The sequence below is a fragment of the Palaemon carinicauda genome, chromosome 10 (assembly GCF_036898095.1).
Source record: "Palaemon carinicauda isolate YSFRI2023 chromosome 10, ASM3689809v2, whole genome shotgun sequence".
NCBI classification, from domain to species: domain Eukaryota; kingdom Metazoa; phylum Arthropoda; class Malacostraca; order Decapoda; family Palaemonidae; genus Palaemon; species Palaemon carinicauda.
Window position 1 is genome coordinate 113,977,695 of NC_090734.1, and position 25,000 is coordinate 114,002,694.

Genomic DNA, 25,000 nt, shown 5'->3' on the forward strand with positions numbered 1-25,000 from the left:
AAAATGAGAGAACGCTAAACTGATACAACCATAGTTACTGTAAATGAAAAAAAAAAAACATGAATCAATATCCTTGCAGAACTGATATTCGTAAGTTTTACAACTAAAATCTCAGGTCTTGCTCAATATTATTTTACCACCGTTGTACAAGGATATTGTTAAAACATATTTGTACAAATTGACTTGACTTACCTTGTGGCACATAAATTGGTGTCCCTCAACTAGAAAGCAAACATCAGCAAAATTTGCTTGGTCTTGTGTGGGACAAAAGGGCATTTCTGTGGGCCAAAAACGAAGATACTTTGGCAAAGTAGCTTGTGTTAACTCCCGTAAATCAGAACCAACACCTTCTGACCCAGCACCAATGCATGTATCTGGTTCTACAACCACAGTTGTTACTTTCACCAAGCCATGCTTACCCATTTCTGTTGAATAGAAAAAAAAACACTAGTATCACAACGAAAATCTCAATCACCCAATCATAATCCACCTACATTCATAGACTGGTAATTTACCAATACTGTGCTGCACAATGTACCATAGTGAAGTTACTGTAGGAATTCATTTGAAAATACTCATGTAATTTCTGAAAACGAGAAATACAGTCATTTTATAAATGCAAAAGAAGGTCAAATTCACTTATATCCTAAATCAAAAGAGCACCCAAAAAGGATGTGAAAGCTCTATGGAATAGAAATATCTCACAAAAGATGGAAAAATCTTCTTATCTGAAAACATCAGTCAATCTATAGCACCTATTAGGTACTAAAAATTGAATAAAAGCAGTTATGACACTCGCTAATATAATGGATACAGAATTTTTCAAGTCCAAAATCCCATCTCACATTCGCATAAATATCGAACACAGAAAGAGATATATATCAAGTCTTGGAGTATGGGTGTAAATATACATTGCAATGATGTGAAAAGAAATCAGATGATATATTAAAAGAAAATCGTTGGACTCTTTGGAATTTATTGAAACAAAGGAGAAAACCAAGGCTTCCAGTCAGGTATCTGGTACACTAGAAATAAGAGGCGACGATTTTTGGCATCCCCAAACCCCAGGGCTAGTCTACAGTATATGACCCTAATTCCATAAATCAGTAATTAAAAGATGCCGTTGGTGATACAAGGTATAATGAAATATTCTTGGATCTTGTGGTTAACACTGGTAGTACAAAGTGTATACAATTAATACACAGAGCAGAATGATAATGAAGGGAATGTTTAGGGGTAATCTTAATCTTTGCTCAGCTGGTTTTGATAAGATGAAAAGATAATTGCTTTAGGCCATATGCGTTCCGCATAATGCATAGATATTGCTGTACCGCTCGAGTTTCATACACGCCAATACACTGTAATGTTACTGCTTTTCTTTATCTTTCGGTCTCTCCCACACTGATAATAGAAAAAAAGTTCAAACTTGCCATCGCAAGTTTCACATGGTCTGAATTTTTATGACATTGTTGCCCTCAAATGTTTGTATAAAAGCTCATTATCTTGTTGAATAAACTTCACTTACAATCACCCAGGTTCTCTGTTCATACCAAACAGCCATTTGCCCAATTGGTGACCCCGGAGTGTACCTAACAGAGAGGCGAGGTGAATGTAAGTGAATTGCAGGGGATTTCTATACAATGCTCTACAATAGTCATATAGAAATAACTTTGCCAATAGAAGTAATGAAATACCTGAGCTGGTAGGAGTAAAAAAAAAAAAAAAAAAATAAAAGGCATGAATGTCACAGCAGCAGGAGAAAATGGTCTAACGATTAATTTTTTGGGCTCAAGCCATGTCGTCCTGATGGAAGGTTCCTATAAGTAGCTTTCTAAGGGATATTTGCTACAGTGATATTCCCAGAGAATTTATCTTTAGGTCTCCAGAATTCTAACTCCTGGCGCGAATATCCTTAAAATTTCTCTTAAGGATATCACATAAATCAGGAGACGTATATATTGATACGACACATAGCAATCTTCACCCCGAATAGCGTTTTCGCTTCGAGGGGGAAAGTGGCAAAAATAGAAGGGGAGCCGCTATCAAGGTACTCTTCCTCCCGTACTACTATTGAGTATCCAGATGGCGCTGTATGTTAACAAAGCGCGTTATTCCTATTGTTGTAGTGGTTTCGCACTGTGATTTTCCCTATTGTTCTTTCGTATACACTCTAGTTTCGTGAATTTATCATGCAATCTCCAACCTCTTCTGCCTCTGGAAAGTTGAGTATTTGATCTTTACAGTGTATAATTTTTAGCTCCTGCTTCACAGTGAAATTAAAGTAATTTTAAGTGTTCGGAGCTTAGCCGCTCACCGGAGGCACCATGGGCGCTGTCATTCATAAAGCATGTGTTATTTAGTCAGTCGAACGACATTCACCGTTGTAATAGCATTTACATTTTGAGGCTATTCAATTAAAGTAATACTAGGGCGATATATATTATGTCGATTGAATTCTTTAGAGTTTCGCCGATTTAGGTAACCGAACCTCGCCCGTGCTAGGCTTCCTAGCCTACGCGCTACAGTTTACTATCATGCATGATATAAGTCTACTTTCCTAGTGGTAATAGCATTAATAAAATATAAGCTATTCAGGCACATTATACCTGTTAAGATTTATACATAATATTGCATAAATTTCCTCTTCCTATCGATCGTATACGTTGGAGTTTCGGTGATATAGGTAACCGAAGTCTCACCCTGTGCTAGGCTAGATAGCCTATGCTCATTAGTATACTTTCATACATGTCCTGGTTTACCCTCGTGTATCGTTTTATCAATTCATATGGCGATAGATATCTCCTAGAATTACTATATAACTCGATACTCATCTCCAGTGGAGACTTAGGGGCAATCTCTTCTCCCTCTGAGTGCCGCTCCGGCGACAACCCATTTTTGGTCTTGCCATAGAGTAGACACTCAGGCTTGACTAGGCTAGGGTTTTCTGTCTCTTACCCTTGCCGGCGAGTAGCCGGCTTTGAGTATCTTGACAGAACCTCAGAGTATTCAGTCTTTACCGATGGCAGAGCAGCAGGGTGAGTAGTCACTCCCCTGCTGGCTTCTGCTGCCGGGATAGGAGGCCATGACTCCCTAGGCCGCACCCGAAGTGGTTGTATGATGCTGCCACCTTCTCCCCTGCGGTCTAGAAGACTAGTCCTGTGTCGGCAGACCCTAGGCTGAAGAATGGACATTCTTCTGCCGCCTAGGATGGCGCCGACACTGAAACGATGTTTTTTCCCTGTTGAGAGGTGGCGGCAATCTTGCCGCCTCCTCTTAACACCATTTCGGCAGACCCTAGGCTGAGGAATAAATATTCTTCTGCCACCTAGGATGGCGCCGATATTGAAACAGAGTTTCTTCTTTGTGTGGTAGGGGCGGCGGCTCTGCCGCCTTCTTCCACACTTTATACAGGACCCTTTTCCCTGCCCCCTCTGTCCTTTAGTGATGGCCTAGCCATCACAACCCTTTGGCCATTGTCCTACAATCTCACCGGGGTTGTGGGTCCGGCCTGGGCTCCTACATAGCAGTTGTTTAGTCGCTCAATCTTCCCCTATGGACGCAAGGCTCTGGGAAAAGCTGTGCCAGCTGCGGCGGCTGCCGGTGGGGGACCCCTATTCTGTAGAGTGTTCTTCAGTCCTCTCTTGGACTGCCCTCCACATACCCGGGCTGGCAGTGGCCGGCAACCGTTTGTGTGAATGGATGGAAGCCTGAATGATACATTCTCCCCCTCCATTTGAACCCTCCTTCTGGAGGAAGGCAGTAAGATTAAGTTCTTACACCTTTATCTATTGTTAATAAACATTAACCCTGGATAGGTACGCTCCTCGGACACCCCTTTAAGGGTATACTCGGACGCGAACGACCCCGACGCCAAAAAAAATTCTTGAAAAACCAGTTTTTGCAGTAACCTCCTTTTTTCTTTTGCCAAAAAAAACTTCAATGAATGCTTAAAACAACTGTAAAGATAAATACTACTCATCTGCAGAAAAACTATTTATTATAAATATTTTAAAAAATTAAGTAGAAAAAAAAGACCTGACATAAAAATTCATAAAAAAAAAGTTTATACATATATACACAAATCCTTTTAGGAATTGATTCTTGAATGTTTAGGACACATCTTGATGTATTTTGGATGAAGTCAGACCCATGGAGGTGAAGATCTGAAATGAGAAAAAAAGGGTAACTTTTTTTGGCCAAAAAAATGTCCAAATTTCATGAATTTTTTTGGGTACCCAAATGAAATAGGAAGTGGCTAATTTTTTTAGGGAATAAACATATGTTATCCTAAAATAGAAATATGTAAAAAAATCTTCATTATTTTTTAAATTACATTTATATCAGGGGCCATATCTAAAGGTAATTTTTTGAGTACTTAGAAATTTCGTAAAAAAATACATATATTTAATATATAATATGATATTTATGCAGGTAAAAATATACCAAAATATCACAAATTCTATAGGGAACAAGAATATATATAGATAGGGCAGCTTACGCTTCGGATATGTCCACAAAATGGCCGCCAACCACACTGACTCAGACTCCCTAATCTGCCACTTGAAATGTAGGAAGGGTATGTCAATTTCAAGGTGTTATTTACTAATCTAATTATTATTGGATATGCATAAAAATTGTATGGTGGGTTGCTGGATAATTGTCGATTATTTTACGACTATAAAATTAAAATTCTGACCCAAAAAAATTTTTTTGAAGGGAAATAAAATCGAAAAAAAAAATGTAAAACAATATATTTTAGCTAAAAAAATTTGATGATATTCAATCAAAAAAAAAGTAAACAAAATTTTCCGACAAATAAACATCTAGAGGAATCATTACTCTGTGATAGTTCCTTAGTACGTAGTAATTTTGAAAGAATTGGGAAAAAACGAAAAAATGGCAATCACCGGAAAATCGAACACATACCTATATATACGCCATATCTGGCTAAAAAAAAGATAGGCATGGGTAGCCAGATCATCTAGAAACACTTTCCAACACTATAAAAATATAAGTTTTGCGACACTACTTGCCAATTCCTTACGGTAACATGACTAAGCAAAAAAATGCAAAACAAATAAAAAGGGGCACTCGCGGAAAAATGGCTAACATTCTAATATACGGCATTTCAGAAAAAAAAAATTCAGCCACGTGCTAGGCAAACCATCAAGGCACATTTTCCGACAAATAAACATCTAAATGAATAATTACTCTGTGATAGTTCCTTAGTACGTAGTAATTTTGAAAGAAATGGGAAAAAACGAAAAAATGGCAATCACAGGAAAATCGAACACATACCTATATATACGCCATATCTGGCTAAAAAAAGAAGATAGGCATGGGTAGCCAGATCATCTAGAAACACTTTCCAACACTATAAAATTATAAGTTTTGCGACACTACTTGCCAATTCCTTACGGTAACATGACTAAGCAAAAAAATGCAAAACAAATAAAAAGGGGCACTCGTGGAAAAATGGCCATTCTAATATACGGCATTTCAGAAAAAAAAAATTTCAGCCACGTGCTAGGCAAACCATCAAGGCAAATTTTCCGACAAATAAACATATAAATGAAATATTACTCTGTGATAGTTCCTTAGTACGTAGTAATTTTGAAAGAAATGGGAAAAAACGAAAAAATGGCAATCACAGGAAAATCGAACACACACTTATATATACGCCATATCTGGCTAAAAAAAAAATAGGCATGGGTAGCCAGATCATCTAGAAACACTTTTCAACACTATAAAAATATAAGTTTTGCGACACTACTTGCCAATTCCTTACGGTAACATGACTAAGCAAAAAAATGCAAAACAAATAAAAAGGGGCACTCGCGGAAAAATGCCCAACATTCTAATATACGGCATCTCAGATAAAAAAAAAAGACATGCACGTGTTAGCCCAACCATCAAGGCACACTTTCTAACACATAAACATGAAAAAAAATCAATAATATACGGCAATTCCTTACTACGTCGTAAATTTTTACAATTATTGAAAAAAAAACAGAAATTGGCAACCGCAGTTAAATACCCAATATACCAATAACTACGTCGTATCTGACAAAAACAAAATCACACATGGGTAGCCAGATCATCTAGACACACTTTCCAACACTAAAAAAGCAAAAGTTTTACGACACTATTTCGCAATATCTTACGGAAAAATGACTTGGCAAAAAAATGAAAAAAAAATGAAAAAGGGACACTCGCGGTAAAATGCCCGACATTCTAATATACGGCATCTCAGATAAAAAAAAAAGACATGCACGTGTTAGCCCAACCATCAAGGCACACTTTCTAACACATAAACATGAAAAAAAAATGAATAATATACGGCAATTCCTTACTACGTAGTAATTTTTACAAATATTGAAAAAAAACAGAAATTGGTAACCGCAGTTAAATACCCAATATACCAATAACTACGTCGTATCTGACAAAAACAAAGTCATGCATGGGTAGCCAGATCATCTAGACACACTTTCCAACACTAAACAAGCAAAAGTTTTACGACCCTATTTGGCAATATCTTAGGGAAAAATGACTTGGCAAAAAAATGAAAAAAAATGAAAAAGGGGCACTCGCGGTAAAATGGTCCTCGTGGTGATGAACGACATTTTAACTAAAAAAAAAATCATGCACATGGTAGCCAAACAATCCACCAAGACTTTCCACAACTGATAACCTATACAAGTTGCACCATTCTACGACAATTTCATAATACGTAATAACTTTGATAATTATGCAAACTACCTTAGAAGGGTAAACTCGGTCGCGCTCGACCCCGACGCGTCTCAGAAATCGGGGAAGGAGTACAGCTACAGCAATGCACATCTGGACACTACTAGAGCGTGTAGGGGAGACACCTCCTGCAGGTCGATCACCCACAAATTCAGTCACGGGGGTGAGTCACGTGAGAAAAACCTGTTTTTTTTTGACGCTCGGGGTCGCAAACGACCCATCGTACCTATCCAGGGTTAATAAGGTAACCCTTCACTCCATGTTTTCTCTCTCTCTGTCTGCTAGTGCCGCTAGGTACTAACTCTGCCGGCTGGGCCGGTGCCACCAGGTACTAACCCAGCCGGCGACATGCCGACTGGGACAGTGCCATCAGGTACTAATGGGCCGGTGCCGCCAGGTACTACCCCAGCTGGCGAGACGCCGGCTGGATCATGCCGCCGGGTGTTAGCCTAGCCGGCAACATGCCGCCTAAACTACAGAATATGATTATACAGTAGACAGTATATTTGCAGTATAGATCATACTGCAGACAGAAAACTATAGTACATATTATACAGTAGTTATTTTCCAACATACCCTGTGTATCCTTGCACAGTCTATTGTTGAGACCAGTTGCATATTGAAGGAAAAGATTTCTTTCAATAGACTGATAGATGATCAGTTACCATTTATCCCACATTATTAAAACCTTGGGAAAAGTCAGTGTTGAGTTACACTTATCTACCCCTAGGGGTTAGAACCTTTCCCTTGGGTTTCCTGAATAGGAAAACTCTAGGTTATAGTTTTGGGGGAGGTCACAGCAATTGGCTGGACAGGGAACACAAGTATGTGTCTTTCCTAGTTCCTTTCTAGCTTGTCTATCCTAAGCTAAAAGCTAAAACGCTAAAATATTAATAATAATATTTTATATAGTTGTTTATCAAGTGAGATAAACTACCGCACACTCATTTAATTTTCCTCTCTTTACAGGAGGACCATCCAAAGTGCCTACAAGTCTTCTGCAATGTTAAGAGCAAGGACTTCTGTGGCCATGCAGAGTGCAGGACTTATGCTTCCTGCACCACTTTCAAGGGAACTCTTCGGTACTGGGACCCCCAGGACTGCAAGATTTGCAAGGCCTTGGTTACCGAGGCTTTTGATGACCCCAAGTCAGCGGAGTCAAGGGATGCAGCATGAGAAAAGCTGTGCAGATGGGTCCGTGGCTTTCAGAAGAACGCAAAGGGACTTTACCTTCCTAGCGAACGGACGCGCTCCTTGCTGTTCCCAGCCACAACCTGAGATCCCTTGCGTCCAGATTGCTGTAGATTCGGATGTCTCTGACGCACTGCAGCACATCCACCTAGACGAGAGGATGTCGGAGGTGTCTGAGGACACCGAAAAGGGCCTTCTAGCGGAAGGTCTCGAGGAGGAGTCCACCTTGACTCCTGAAGATGATGATGGTGTTGAATCGGAGTCCCTTCCGTCAGTTCCAGCTCAAGAGTCCCTTCCGTCAGTTCCAGCTCAAGAGCCGGTACCCTCTACATCTTCTGCCCCTGCATTAGATGACATGAGACAGGCAATGACCAGTCTCATGGCAATGATGGAGAGCCTTCGCAAGCAAGGCGAAAAAAGGGAGGCGAAATGGGAAAGGCAAATGGCCCAACTCACTGCCTCCCTTGGGTCTCACAAGAGACTCAAGGTTCAAGATCTCCCAACTTGCTCTGACGTTAACCCCTAGAGGTATGCAGAATACATGCCTATTACCAGTGGCAAGATCTTTATATCAGAGAAGTTGGGGACCATCCCTATCGAGGATGTGGAATTCTGGCCTAACTTTCAGGCCTACCCAGACTGCTTCGTCCGTCTGAAAACGGAACCAACCTAAGGAGGTCATAGTGCTTGACCACGATAAAGCTCAGGCTCTTTTGTCAAGTAGCCTGAAGCAGAAGGGCTTCACGAACTCAAAAGTGTCAGCCCTTAGCAAGAAGCATCCCACCTTTCTTGCTCCAGCTTCGTTAGCCTTTTCCCTTTACATCAAAGGGTTTTAAGGCAGTAATGAAGGTAATAGAGGCAGGCAAACCATGCCCTACACTCGATGAGTGTAGACCATTATCTTTAGCCCTGCCCATAGAAGATAAGGACTGGAAGGAAGTCCACCTTACTTTCTCAGTTGGGAAGTTGGAGGCAGATATCGCTGGACGTCAGTTCAGCGAAAATCTCCTTAAGCTGTCTGACTTTCTCTTGCGTAGGAAGCAAGAGACAAAAGAAAGACTGACCGCATCTCTATCTCCACAGATTTGTCTAAAGACGACGGCAAGCAATAGTAAAACCCCGGATATGAACATGGTCATGGCCAAAATGCATTTGGCTACTGTGGTCAAGGCCCTATATGGCTTTGTCAAAGCCAGACGAGCAAGTAGGGAGTTCGTGTTTGCTTCTGCATCGGTAAAGCGTGAACCCAGGAAGCTGATAACTTCCAACATCTGGGGTAAGGACCTCTTCCCGAGTGAAGTAGTCAAAAAAGTTGTAGACAAGGCCGCCACAGAGAATAGAAACCTTCACCAGAAGTGGGGCATGTCGGCGAAGAGGAAGTCTTCCCCGGATGAGGGTCCCCAGCCTAAGAGGAAGACAAAAAGACCCAGGTTGCCCTCTCGCCCTGTCAGACAGCAGCAACAACAACAACTTCCCACAGTCCCCATGACTGCGGTGCCCCAGATATCAAATTGCCTGAAATTACATATAAAAATAAGACTATACAGTATGTGAGTTTGGTGAGATCGGTGTTACTGTATGGACATGAGTCGTGGTATGACAATGAAACAATATCCAACAGATTTTGTAGGTTTGAGAACAAAGCCGTCAGAAGAATATTGGGTGTTAAATGGCAGTCCAGGATTAGAAATAAAACTATAAGAGAGATTACTCAAGTGCCATATGAGGATGAGATCATGGTGAGGGGTAGATGGAGATGGTTTGGGCATGCTCTTTGCACTTCCAAAGAGAGATTAGTTCATCCACAAGGCACTAGAAGAGTTGGAAGACCGAAGCCTACATGGTTGAGGACCATGAAACGTGAAGTAGGAGATGATAAAAGGAAAAGTATTGATTTAAAAGCTCAAGATAGACGACTGGCAAAATCTAACCGAGGCCCTTTGCGTCAATAGGTGTAGGAGGAGAAGATACATACATAAATATATATATATATATATATATATATATATATATATATATATATATATATATATATATTCTTTTTTCATCATAAGAATTTTCCCTTTGAGACAGGTTTGCCAAGAGTTTATTCGTTTAGTATCTCAAAGTCCAACGGGGTAAGTTTGCTCTCGCCCATTTACTGCTGGGTGGACTTGTGACCGGTATTCCAGGTCATATACGTTTCATTGTTTTTTCATAACAACATTCTCAAGCATATGAGACAATTCAGTCTATATGGTTGTTAAGACTTAGACTATAATCGTAATTGGCTGTAAAATGGGATTAGAATTATATATACACATATAAGAATATATATATATACACATATATATATATATATATATATATATATATATATATATATATATATATATATATATATATATATATATATATATATATCATGTCTGGAATTTGAGCCGTTTTCATCACTCCAGACATGAATAAAGACATGTTTGAGGCCTTTGTCCTGTACTGGACTAGAAACGGCTGCAGTTGTTGTTGTGTGTATACATACATACATATGTATATATATACTGTATATATATATATATATATATATATATATATATATATATATATATATATATATATATATATGTATATATATATATATATATATATATATATATATATATATATATACACGAGATTTAGCCAGTTGCATTACCCCATACACGAATAAAGACATGTTAGGCTTTTGCCCTGCAGCGGACTATAAATGGCTGCATCTATTGTAGTTATGTATGTATGTATGTATGTGTATATATATGTGTGTGTGTGTGTATGTATATATATATATATATATATATATATATATATATATATATATATATATATTTATTTATTATGTCTGGGATTTTGCCAGTTTTCATTATCCCAGACATGAAAATGGAGTGCGTTTTCTTATTAACATAGATCTTGCAGGTAACATTGAAGAATTTTGTAGTACTAGTAATAGAATAACAGGATTAATTATCAAACTAAATAAGAAGTATAAACTGAAGATCATTCAAATGTATGCACCAACAACATCCGATACAAAAGAAATAGAAACCCTTAATGAAGATTTGGAGATATCCATGAAAAAACATAAGACTCTATTCACATTTGCTTTGGGTGATTTCAATGCTAAAGTAGGTCAAAAGAAGAGAGGAGAATCAGCAGTAGGTAAATTTAGAGTAGGCACAAGGAATGACAGAGGAGACATGACTAGAATTTGCTGAAAGAAACCATCTTAAAATCGAGCACCATTATAAAAATGAACATAGAAAATGGACATGTAGAAGCCCAAATGGAGAAACGAAAAATGAAAAGTTTTTATTCTCAGTGAAAAAGTCAATTTAGTTAAAGACGTAACAGTGTTAAAGTCAAGCGATCATAGAATGGTGAGATGCAAAATTTATTTAGATCTAAGGAAAGAGAAAAATTTATTCTAAGAAACAAAATAAACACTCCTGTAATAGGAGAAAAATCTGATGAGTTTAGTTTAGCAATATAAAATAGGTACTCCCAGCTACATAATGAAATGGAAACATGTACTGAAAAAAAATGAATAGTAATTTAACAAAATTTGTATTGGAATCAGCACAAGAGATAGGTGGAAGAGTTCCTAAATAAGATCAAGGAAAACTATCAGAAAAGACCAAAAACCCAATAAATAAAAGATTGAAAATGAGGGTAAAATCCAAGAGAGATGAAATAGAATTAGCAGAATTGTCCAAAATAATAAATAAACTAAAAACCCAAGATATTCATAAACTCAATTAGACCAAAATTGAGGAAACACCAAAGAAAGGAAGAAGCATCAAATTGATTGAAGACTTGGAACAGAACAGGGCGCCAACATATGTTTGCTTTAAAAGATGAAAATGGAAATATCCACAATAGAAATGGAATGAAAATAATTGCAAAGGATTTCTATACAATTCTATATAATAGTGATATGATATAACTTCACCAATAGAAATAGCGAAACAGCTGAGCCGGTACCAAATGTAACGGTAGAAGTAAAGAAAGCATTAAATGACATGAAAAGAGGCAAAGCAGCGGGAGAAGATGGTCTAACAATTGATTTATTAATAGATGGAGGAGATTTCACAGTAGTAAAACTGGCTGAACTTTCTGAACTTTACACCAAATGTCTGCAAGAATGCTTTATACCTACAGACCGGAAAAACTTTATCATTATACTAATTCACTCACAGAAAGGTAGACACGAAAACCTGAAATATTACCGCTCAATAGGTTTACTCTCCATAATATAAAATATCCATAATATAAAATATTGACAGAGATCATATTTGGCCGAATAGAAAGACAACTAGACTTTAATCAACCAAGAGAGTAGGCAGGCTTTATAAGTGGATATTAAACAACTGACCATATCCATGTAATTAGCCAGGTAATGGAAAAATTAGCATTTATAGATTATGAGAAAGTTTTTTATTCTGTCAAACCATCAGCAGTAGCGAAAGCCCTTCAAAAACAAGGAATAGAAGAATCTTATGTTAAAACACTTGAAGATATCTATACAGGAAGTGCAGCAATCCTAAAACTAAACTACATAAAGACTGAGAAAATTCCGATTGAGAAGGAGTTAGACAAGGAGACCACATCTCTCCTAAATTATTCACAGCATGCCTAGAAGTTTTAAATAGTTTAAATTGGGAAAATGTAGGAATTAATATTAATGGGAAATACCTTAACAACTTAGATTTGCGGATGACATAGTTGTGTTTAGTGAATCATGGGAGGAATTGGAAAAGATGATAGAAGATTTGAATAGAAAGCGCAGAAATGGAGGACTGAAAATGAATGAGTAAAACCAAGATAATGTTCAATGAAAATGCAGAGACAACAAATAAGAGTTATGGACGAACCTCTAGAGATTTTTAATGAATATACATACTTAGGACAGACAGTATTATATGTGTTTCCCCAGGACACTAGACCGAAATTAAATGGAGAAGCATGGGATGGAGAATTTGGTACACAAAATGACCTTATGAAAATTAGAATGTCACTTTCTCTAAAAAGAAAAGTATTTAATGAGATAGTCCTACCAGTATTAACTTGTGCCTCAGAAACTTGGAGCCATACTAAAGCCTTAGAACATAAGCTAGATACAATTCAAAGAGCTATGGAATGAATAATCATGGGAATAACACTAAGAGACAGAAAAAGAGCAACATGGATACGAGAGCAAACTAAAGTAGGGAATATTCTAACAATATGTAAGAAAAAGAAATGGACATTGGCAGGACATAAAATGAGAATGACAGACAATAGCTGGACATTAAGAATAACAGAATGGGTCCCTGGAGATTGTAAAAGAAGCAGGGGAAGGGAGAGAAAACGATGGATTGCCAAACTAAGGAAATTTGCAGGCGTTGACTGCCACAGAAAGACCATAAACTGACGCAAGTGGAAGGACATATCTGAGGCCTTCGTTCTTCTGTGGACTAATAATGGCTGATGTTTTATATGAACTACTTTGTCTCGCCTACCGTAGGTAAATCACACTTGAAGGAGAAAATCAGACTAATTTTCTGTTCCTCAAACTTCAACATACTGTGAGTCCGGCCCTACTGAACATGGGCCTAACTAGCTCATAAATTGCAGTTAAATTAACAAATTTTTTTTTTTTTTTACGCGAGAAAATATAGGACAGATTTCAAGGAAGCTGTTCCGGAGAAGGTCCTTTCTAGTATGCAACAAATCCCAAAATTACTTTCATGCCCCATGAGACATGAAGCCTTTGCCTATTCGGGGTACTGTGTAGTAAGTACCTGTGAACATTACAATGTCAAAGACAGTAAATCTAAAACTAGAAATCTCTATTAAAAAATACCGGACGTATCACAGCCAGCTATTTTTGGAATGTAGGGCCTTGACAGTAATGCACTACTATAGGCATTGCTTTTCTACAAAATATGCATGTTTAATCATATATGTAGTGACAATAGTAATTCATATTAAAAAAACTTTTCCTCGAACTCATCAGCCCCATCTGTTGCCAAAGCGCCCTACTAACGAAGGCAAATGCTCACGGAAATTCCTGCTATTTTCTGGTCTTCCCTTTACTATTTTTGTCACAATGTATTGTAAAACATCATTGGTTTGTGCTTACCTAATACGGGATCACTTCTATATATATACATATATATATATATATATATATATATATATATATATATATATATATATATATATATATATATATATATATATATAAGCTCTTCCTTACCTATAGTAAAGCAATTACCAAATTTCAATTTAACCTGATGAATAATCTCAAAGTTACATAAGATATTGAGACAAAAATATGGCAGCCCCAGCTAATTTTGTATACGGAATAACACCAATTTAACATAATTTATTTCCAACATATGTGTGTATCTGATGCATATAAAATAGATCGAATTTATCATTAATTTTCCTGGAGAACTTTTGAGTTTCTTTTTCAAAATCAAATATGGCCGCCATATCACGAGATTTAAGCCACTAATAAATTTCATGATATAAAAATATAAAGTTTTCAGTGGTAGGCTAAAATTTCCTCCAAACTTCTCGATTAGCCACAAAATAGGACAGTAATCATGATGATGATATTAGTAATAGTAATGATTAATCGAAACAAGGTTATTGAAAAGGATAATAATAACAGTAAGTCATACGGACCAAAGAGTAAATTTCATAATAGAGATAATGATATTCTAAAAAATCCAATTCTGATAGCTTCCTATTCATATTCCAAGAGTATTGTATCACTAAAATTTACAACGGTTTTGGCAGATTTTTTATTAAATGCAATTTTGTTTTCCGAATATCAAGGAGGATAGGAATATTCTAAGGCACAATAGAATTAAATTCATGGCATGTTGCTCAGACTTTCAAAATAATCCACATATTGGTTTTTGCACAGGAGAACAGTGGATTTTCTTTAAATGCTCTTGCAAAATGGAGTTTAAAAGTCAGAGACATACGCGATGTTCCGAAACATTCATTGATCCAACATGACCATATTTCGATTTTAATCTATGAGTTTGGAGAAGAATAATATGAATAACTTAAAAAAAAAAAAAAAAAAAAAAACACACATTATACCTGACTAGAAAAAGGGTAAACAAAGCACGTTTGGTTTATCATTAACTTTGAACATAAACTTATCCACTTTAGCAGTAAGATCTAACAGAATTAAAAAAAAAGAAAAACACAAAATAAGGAATTGCTCAAGAAAACGTGAGATCTTTATAAGTATGACGTTAAATGCGTAACTTTAACTCAAGCCAGCATCCTTACAAAGTCACTATAATGAGAGAGAGAGAGAGAGAGAGAGAGAGAGAGAGAGAGAGAGAGAGAGAGAGAGAGAGAGAGAGGGGGGGGGGAGGCATAACAATCTACGCTTCAAACTTAGGGAGAATAATTGAATCAAATGTGAGAGAAGCATAAATTTCCAATAGTGGCGAATAATCTAAGCCTTTTTCGATGCTGATATTTTGATTGATATCATAAGTTACATTACAAGAGGAAAAGGGAACAGAGCGACAGTATAGTAGAAGAAGGAGGGAGACTTTCTCAATCATGACAGCTGATACTACTGGACGGGCAGGTGGGAAAGGTGTATGAGAGGGGGGGGGGGGCAACAGGGGAGGGGGCTGTACCCCCCTCAGTTACGAATGAAACTGTATTACCCCCCTCACTCTTGCCCCCTTTCCAGACGAAGATCATCCCCCCCCCCCCACCAACACCCACTCGACTTCCTCCTGCTGCCATTCTTCCAGCTTGTCAACACAGTTCTCAGGTCGAGGGCCACTCTCGTCCCCCTTTTCGCACCCCTGCAACAGCCATCGTGTCAGTGTCAATCAGACGATGGTTCTGACTTATATCTAAAAGATATTTCAGAGGACAACACACGTTCCTCTGCGTGTGTTCTGTAAGAAAGTGGTTCTGCCTGCCTGTCTTAGTATTCTGCAATCTTTACTATTTGAATTATGCATTATATGAAATTGAAATGAACCTATGAGACGATCATCGAGACATTTGATCAAGTGGTTTACTTTACTGTACTGCACAAACTTCATCCGTCTCTATTTTCAGTCCATAGTCAGTGATAAGTTTAGAGGCACAAGGAATATAATCTAACAGTTTTATAAAACGAGATGGGTACTCGAGTGTCTGTTCGGTGAGGATTACGCAGCGATTAATGTCCTTCCTTATTCCACACTAGTTTCTACCTTCTTCAATTTAGGAGGCGATCTAAAAGAACTTACATACACCCGTGACACCGGCGCCATGCCCAGCAGCGTGGTAGTGATGACAGGCGGCGAACTTCGTCGCGCCGGGAGTAGTGGAGCCCTAAGTGGCTGTCGAAGTACTGTCTGCGACGGCCCATCGTCACCGTCGCCCATATTACGGGCGGGGAGTGGCAGCAACTTGTCGAGGGGGTCCGTAAGCCCTATAAAGGTGCGAAATCTGAAGAGTCCCTTTCAGATAGGGGGGTTCAAAGGAACATTATTCGCGAAGGAACCAGATCACAGGGCACCGATAAAGGGTGAAGAAAAAGATGACGATACCCCAACCAAGACACGACTACTGTTTTGGCCGCATACGGGACTCGGTGGTCGACGGGGTTCGTTGCAAGAGTACGAAATAATTCGTAATTCCCACGGAAACATCGCCAACTACGATGTCAATGAGGATCGGTCCTTCGATGCATCCAACAGCAACTTTGATCTCTCCCGACGTAAGTTATTGAACCACAAATTTACTTTTTGTTCTACAAAAATCTGCTATCAAAGCTTTGCCTGTTTCAAAATCTGTTACTTGTATATGAAAAATATCAATATTTCATTGAGCACAAAAAAAACCTACTGCAACTGAAAAGAATCACTACAAATAGACACACAGTATAATTTGAATAAATAAAAACTTTGAAAAAGAACAGAATGTGGACTTTAAATATATACATTTCAATTACTCAGAAACAGTAGCTGAATAAAGTCGCGTAAGATTACCTGGCTATGAGTGGCAGACAGAAGGTGTGAATGAAACGCACCTTTCTAAAATGACCCCTTATTAAGATTAAGAAACCTACAAGGTGCCTCATGGTGACGCCTGGAAAACCAAAACAAACGTGAAAAACACACACATACATATATATATATATATATATATATATATATATATATATATATATATATATATATATATATATATATATATATATATATATATACAGTATATATATATATACAGTATATATATATATATATATATATATATATATATATATATATATATATATATATATATATATATATATATATATTTATATATACACACACACAGACCATTAATGTCAAGATACTGAAGGATTGCCTATCATATCACATTCTTAGTTGAACACTAACAAAATACAATGACTTCAGCTATCGTTGTAATAAGATGGTTCTTAAAGTTTTACTTAAAACCAAGAAATAAGAAATTATCATTCAACGATGTTCAGCATCTAGGTTATCAAGACATCAGGATATCAAGTTTCGATGTAACTAAGTCACCGTCCAGTTGAGAGAGAGAGAGAGAGAGAGAGAGAGAGAGAGAGAGAGAGAGAGAGAGAGAGAGAGAGAGAGATTAGATAGGATTCTTAAGATTGTGTGTCGGTAAACCCCGTAAATCGGGTCTCATATTTCTTCGGGTGTTGTGAGTCTTCCCGAAGAAGGACGGCGTGGCCACATCGCTGTGGCTATCGACAAGTCCCTAGGAATCTGCTACAGTTTAAAAGTGTCATTGATATCCACATTCATCAGGGTGGATTCTAACCTCATTTTTATTATTAACTTTTATATTTATAGCGGTGGAAGCTGTAGAAATAACGTGAAATTATGAATAATAAAATCCGTGATAAATACAAAATTTAATATCAATTATCATTATGGCCAATATGATTAAAAGGCAATATATATATATATATATATATATATATATATATATATATATATATATATATATATATATATATATATATATATATATATATATATATATATATATTCTCACAAAAGCTCCAGTAAACTTATATTTTCTAATATTTACCTTCTGTGTTTAACTTGCGCCGACAGGAATAATCATATCGAAAAACGTCTTGTTAATATTTCTACAGATTCTACAAAATAAGTTTTATACTTCTTATTGGCATTTCTATTGACTGTGTGAGAGACAAAGAGTGAGAGAAAGTGATTTTGTAAGTGGAAATAATTATCATAATACGGATATTACCATCTGCAAGTTCAAATATATGCAACCCCCTAAAGCTCTTTTGCCTCCAATGATACACAGCTACAAAAAGTAAACATTACAAAATTACGTAAACCTTCAAGCCTGATCTGATTTAGGAAAAAAAAGATGAATAATTCTTATAGGACTTCATCAAATAGAAAAATAATCTTCCCCCCAAATATGGTTTATCTTGCAGTGATAAAATTATATATATAATATATATATATATATATATATATATATATATATATATATATATATATATATATATATATATATATATATATATATGTGTGTATGTATGTATGTATGCATACACATATATACACATCTATACATATATATGTATATTTACAAAAATATATACATATGTGTCTTTGTATGTGAAAAAACATTAACCGTAAGTGCTTTGAATGTATTCAGGAGCAAAAAAGAAAAATACGACACAGTAATCGTTTTTATCAGAGCAAGTAAATGAGCCGCTAGATGTCACAAAGAATGCTGGTTTAGCATTGCTTCTGGTTAAGAAATCAACAAAGGTTAATAGCCTCTTGGAAGAATTACATCATGAGCCAAACTAGATGTGGTCCTAATATGAGAGTTGATCTCGCCTTTGAAGATCTCGGTAAGACATTTAAAGGTAAAGGTAAAGGTGTCTTGTTTCAGTTGCAGTAATACAAGAATAACTGATGCTCTCCAAGAACGTCAGCCGGGCAAGCTCAACCCCCCAATGCAGATAATGCTACTCTTTTTGCCACAATTCCATCTCCTGAATGTGGATCTCGGGTTGTCGAATCCCTCAATAGAGATATAGCTAAAATTAGAGAACAAGGAAAATTATGGGGCATGAAGTTGAACCCTACCAAAAGTCAACTCAAAGTATATTAAGTAAGTGGAGGACAGTGACTCCTCAACATCTAAATCTCTGTATTGATAACAGTTTCTTTAACTATATACAACTATTTTGAAATATTAGGTGTGATTCTTGATTGCAAATTTACTTTTGAGAAACAAATTTGGCCTGTTTCTTCCATTGCACAAAAAATTGGCTTCTATAGAAAGTCTTTCAAGATTTTCGGTAATAAATCTATTCTGAAGAAATTTCTTATTTCTTTCATTCGGCCTGGTTTTGAATAGTGTTCTCCTCATTGGTCTTCAACTACTTACTCAACTTAATTGGTTGGACAAAAACTTGCGGTCTATTAAATTTCTTATTCCTGATCTGGATAGTAATCTCTGGCACCATCGTTCAGTTAGCTCTTTATGAATGTTGCATAAGATATTTTCAAAATAATTCTGACCATCAGTTACATTCAGATCTTCCCAGACTGTACCATCCTGTATGTAGTACTAGGTATGGAGTTAATTCTAACAGTTTTGTCTTCTCCATTCTAAGGCTCACTATTACACAGTATTCTAGAAGCTTTATTCTTGCTGTGACCAGATTGTGGAATGATATTCGTAGTAAGGGAGTTGAAACAGTGAAACTTCACAAGATCAAACTTGCAGCGAATTTTTTTATGTAGAACAGGCTGACAAAAGTCTCTTCATATTTTACATGGGACAGATCTGTTTAAACGTTGTTACTGATCTTCGGATATTTTATATTCTTTATTCGTTCCTTCTCATATACAGTATATTTATTTCCTTATTTCCTTTCCTCACATGGCCATTTAAGCAAACAGAAAAGAAAAATGAAAGCAAAAAGGAATAAAAAAACAAAAAATCAAGCCGAGTATATCCCGCGCTATGCACAAAAGGCCCCAAGCTATGATGCCTTTCAACCCAAATATGCATAATTAGAGCCCAACTACAAAGAATGCATCTATAATGCCTGGGGTTGGTGCATATATGGGGATAATTGCAGGTATACACAAAAATAAATATGAAGGCGAAAGAGCAAATATAATAGAAAAGTTGGATTTTTTAATGGCAGAATTCCTGGAAATGAAGAAAAGAACATCATATCAAAACAGGAAGGAAGCATGGGAAAATCCATATCATTACCAATATTAGATAATGGGGATGGAAAACAAACCATCATAGTGATGAATGCACAGGGTTTAGTCACGAGTAACTCTAAAAGGAAAATAGAGTTCTTAGAAGAACTAACCCAAATTAAAAAAATAGATATATTAATTATAAGTGAAACGGTATTCCTAAGAGACTGGCAGTGATGACCAGATAAAAGGTTTCCAAACATATAGATCAGACAGAACAAATAAGAATCAAGGGGGAACCTCAATATATGGAAGAGACATAAATTAAGGAAGTCTGTGAAAAATACAGCAACACAGAATGTGAATTAATTGCGGTAGAATTTGAATATGAAATATTGGTAAATATTGTAGTTTACAGACCCAAAAGTACTAAGGAGTTTAACATAATAATAGAAAAAATAGATGATATATGTAGAAACCATAAAGACTAGAATATACTCCTATCCAGAGATTTTAACTTTCCTTTCGTGGATTAGAAAAAACGGATAGAAGAAAGTGGTTGTATATATACATATAAAAAAGAGAATAATAGTAGCGCAGAAGATAAGAGGCAATTTGAAAAGCTTCAAGATATGTTATTAGAACATAATATGCAACAAATAAACCACATTCCAACAAGAAAGGACAATGTACTAGATTTAGTATTTGTGAATGAGGTGAATTATGTTGAAGAAATGATGGTGTATGACACGGGAATTTCAGACCACAATGTCATAGAATTAATAGTCCATTCCAAAGCAAGTGAACGCAGAGATAAACAAAGCACAAAACGATGGGAAGGATATGGAAAATATAATTTCTATAGTAAGAATATAAAATGGTCAGAAATAAATGAAGAATTGAACAAAGATTGGAAAAATGTATTCGTAAGTGATAATATACAGGTAAATACGGATATACTGTACAAAATACTGGAGAATATTTTGGATAAATATGTACCGAAAAAAAAAAAATAAACATCAGACATGCATACCAAGAGACAGAAGGATCTATTTCAGAGGATTAGAAAGTGGAAGAAAAATCTTGCAAAAGAAACACATGTATGGAAAATGATGGAAATAAAAAGTAAGATAGAAAATGCAGAGCAAAAGATTATACAATCAAAAGAAAATGATAAAAGGGACGTAGAAGAAAGGACACTTCAAAATATCAAAAAAAAAAAACAAAGTACTTTACTCCTATGCAAAAAAGATGAATAAAGGGAGATTAGAAATAGGCCCTCTAAGAATTGAAGGACGGTTAACAAATAAAAAAAAAGGAAATATGCAACAAATTAGCAGAAAAATATAAAAGTGAATTCGCGCCAAGAATTGCGAATGAGAATAATGAAACAGACATGAGAGAAGAAAATATTGAATATCTAACGGATATATATATTAATTAACAGATATTGTGCAGACTATAAGCTAAATTGAAAATGAATCGGCGGCCAGGCCAGATGGAGTTCCAGCGATTTTGTTAAAAAAACTGCACACACTATTGCGAAGCCGCTTGCAATACTGCTAAGGCAAAGTGTAGATATGAGCGAGATAAATCACATACATATACCAAGGCACTTCGCCCAGTTTTGGGGGGTAGCCGACATCAAACAAATGAAACAGAAAAGGGGACCTCTCCTCTCTACGTTCCTCCCAGCCTAACATGGGACTCAACCGAGTTCGGCTGGTACTGCTAGGGGTGCCACAGCCTACCCTCCCCCGTTATCCACCACAGATAAAGCTTTATAACACTGAATCCCCTACTGCTGCTACCTCCGCGGTCATCCAAGGCACCTGAGGAAGCAGTAGGGCCTACCGGAACTGCGTCACAATCGCTTGCCATTCATTCCTATTTCTAGCACGCTCTCTTGCCTCTCCCATCTATCCTCCTATCACTCAGAGCTTCCTTTACTCCATCCATCCACCCAAACCTTGGCCATCCTCTTGTACTTCTCCCATCAACTCTTGCATTCATCACCTTCTTTAGCAGACAGCCATTTTCCATTTTCTCAACATGGCCAAACCACCTCAACACATTCATATCCACTCTAGCTGCTAACTCATTTCTTACACCCGTTCTCACCCTCACTACTTCGTTCCTAACCCTATCTATTCGAGATACACCAGCCATACTCCTTTGACATTTCATCTCAAACACATTCAATTTCTGTCTCTCCGTCACTTTCATTCCAAACTACTCCGATCCATACATCACAGTTGGTACAATCACTTTCTCATACAGATCTCTCTTTACATTCACGCCCAACCCTCTATTTTTTACTACTCCCTTAACTGACCCCAACACTTTGCATCCTTCATTCACTCTCTGACATACATCTGCTTCCACTTCACCATTTGCTGCAACAACAGACCCCAAGTATTTAAACTGATCCACCACCTCAAGTAACTCTCCATTCAACATGACATTCAACCTCGCACCACCTTCCCTTCTCGTACATCTCATAACCTTACTCTTACCCACATTCACTCTCAACTTCCTTCTCTCACACACCCTTCCAAATTCTGTCACTAATCGGCCAAGCTTCTCTTCTGCGCCTGAAACTAGTACAGTATCATCCGCAAACAACAACTGATTTACCTCCCATTCATGGTCATTCTTGTCTACCAGTTTCAATCCTCGACCAAGCACTCGAGCATTCACCTCTCTCATCACTCCATCAACACACAAGTTAAACAACCACGGCGACATCACACGTCCTTGTCTCCTTCCCACTCTCACCGGAAACCAATCGCTCGTTTCATTTCCTATCCTAACACATGCTTTACTACCTTTGTAGAAACTTTTCACTGCTTGCAACAACCTTCCACCAACTCCATTTAACCTCATCATATTCCACATTACTTCCCTATCAACTCTATCATACGCTTTCTCCAGATCCATAAATGCAACATACACCTCCTTACCTTTTGCTAAATATTTCTCGCATATCTGCCTAACCGTAAAAATCTGATTCATACAACCCCTAGCTCTTCTAAAACCACCCTGTACTTCTAAGATTGCATTCTCTGTTCTATCCTTAATCCTATTAATCAGTACTCTACCATACACCTTTCCAACTACATTCAAAAACTAATACCCCTGGAATTACAACACTCATGCACATCTCCCTTACCCTTATATAGTGGTACAATACACGCACAAACCCAATCTACTGATACCATTGACAACACAAAACACATATTAAACAATCTCACCAACCATTCAAGTACAGTCACACCCTCTTCCTTCAACAACTGAGCTCTCACACCATCCATACCGAATGCTTTTCCTACTCTCGTTTCATCTAGTGCTCTCCTCACTTCCTCTCTTATAATCTCTCTCTCATTCTCATCTCCCATCACCGGCACCTCAACACCTGCAACAGCAATTACATGTCAAACATAAAGTAGCATATATGACCCCTATTTTCAAAAGTGGATGAAAACTAGAGGCAAGCAATTCTAGACCTGTTAGTCTAACATCACATATTATTAGTGTATGAAAGGATAATAAAAAAGAAAATAATGAATCAATTGGTTAAAAATTTATTAAATATAGGTCAACACGGTTTTGTGCCTGGAAAAAGTACACAAACCCAACTGATAGCACACTATGAAAACATATACAAAAATATGATAAATGAAAAAGACACAGATGTGATCTATCTAGATTTTGCAAAAGCCTTTGACAAGGTAGACCACAATATATTAGAGAAAAAAATGAGAAAGCATAACATTGTGGGAAAGATAGGAAAATGGGTAAAAGAATTCCTGCAAAACAGAAAACGGATAATGGTTGCAAATGACGAGAAATCAAATGAAGCTCAGGTAATATCTGGCATGCCACAGGGTACGGTATTAGCTTCACTGTTGTATGTTATTATGATCTCAGACATAGACTGTAATGTTAAAGACTCTGTAGTGAGAAGTTTCGCCGATGACACAAGAATAAGTAGAGAAATTACTTGTGATGAGGATAGGAACTCATTACAAAGATATCTAAACAAAATATATGAATGGGAGGAGATAAATAGGATGGTATTTAACTCCGATAAATTCGAATCAATAAATTATCGAAACAGAGAAGGAATGGTACATGTATACAGGGGGCCTAATAACGAGACAATCACAAACAAGGAAGCAATTAAAGACCTTGGTGTAATGTTAAACTGGAATATGTTATGCAACGACCAAATAGCAACACTGTTGGCTAAATGTAAAGCAAAAATGGGAATGCTATTCACACTTGAAAACAAGAAAAGCTGAACACATGATTATGCTTTACAAAACTTATGTACACTCGAGTACTGCAATGTGATATGGTACCCACACTACCAAAAGGATATTGCACAAATAGAGAGTGTACAAAGGTCCTTTACTGCTACAATAGAAGAAGTTAAGGACCGCGACTACTGGGAAAGACTGCAATTTTTAAAATTGTGCAGTCTAGAAAGGAGAAGAGAACGCTACATGATAATACAAAAATGAAAGCAAATCCAAGGAATCAGTGAAAACATCATGGAGCTAAAAATATCACAAAGAGCAAGCCGAGGTAGATTAATAGTGCCCAAAACTATACCAGGAAAACTAAGGAAGGCGCACAGGGCATTAATCCACTACGCACCAGCATCGATAATGCAGCGACTATTTAATGCGCTGCCAGCTCATCTAAGAAACATATTAGGAGTGAGCGTAGATGTGTTTAAGAATAAGCTCCATAAATACTAAAGATGAATCCCAGACCAACCAAGACTGGAAGATGCAAAATACACCGGAAGATGCATTAGCAACTCTCTGGTGGAT

At 37.0% G+C, this 25,000-nt stretch overlaps 2 protein-coding genes across 2 annotated transcripts in view; one reads left to right on the plus strand and one right to left on the minus strand.

Annotated features, from left to right (window-relative positions):
- Nucleotides 1–25,000, minus strand: part of LOC137648679 (ankyrin repeat and BTB/POZ domain-containing protein 1-like) — a 253,964-nt gene that overhangs the window by 38,083 nt on the left and 190,881 nt on the right. Inside the window, exon 6 of the mRNA XM_068381691.1 lies at nucleotides 193–425. Within this exon, the coding sequence (XP_068237792.1) occupies nucleotides 193–425 (233 nt within the window). The remainder of the gene's footprint in view (nucleotides 1–192; nucleotides 426–25,000) is intronic.
- LOC137648680 (ras-related protein Rab-32-like) overlaps nucleotides 15,807–25,000 on the plus strand; it is a 273,560-nt gene continuing 264,366 nt past the window's right edge. Inside the window, exon 1 of the mRNA XM_068381692.1 lies at nucleotides 15,807–16,687. Within this exon, the coding sequence (XP_068237793.1) occupies nucleotides 16,237–16,687 (451 nt within the window). The 5' untranslated portion in view covers nucleotides 15,807–16,236. The remainder of the gene's footprint in view (nucleotides 16,688–25,000) is intronic.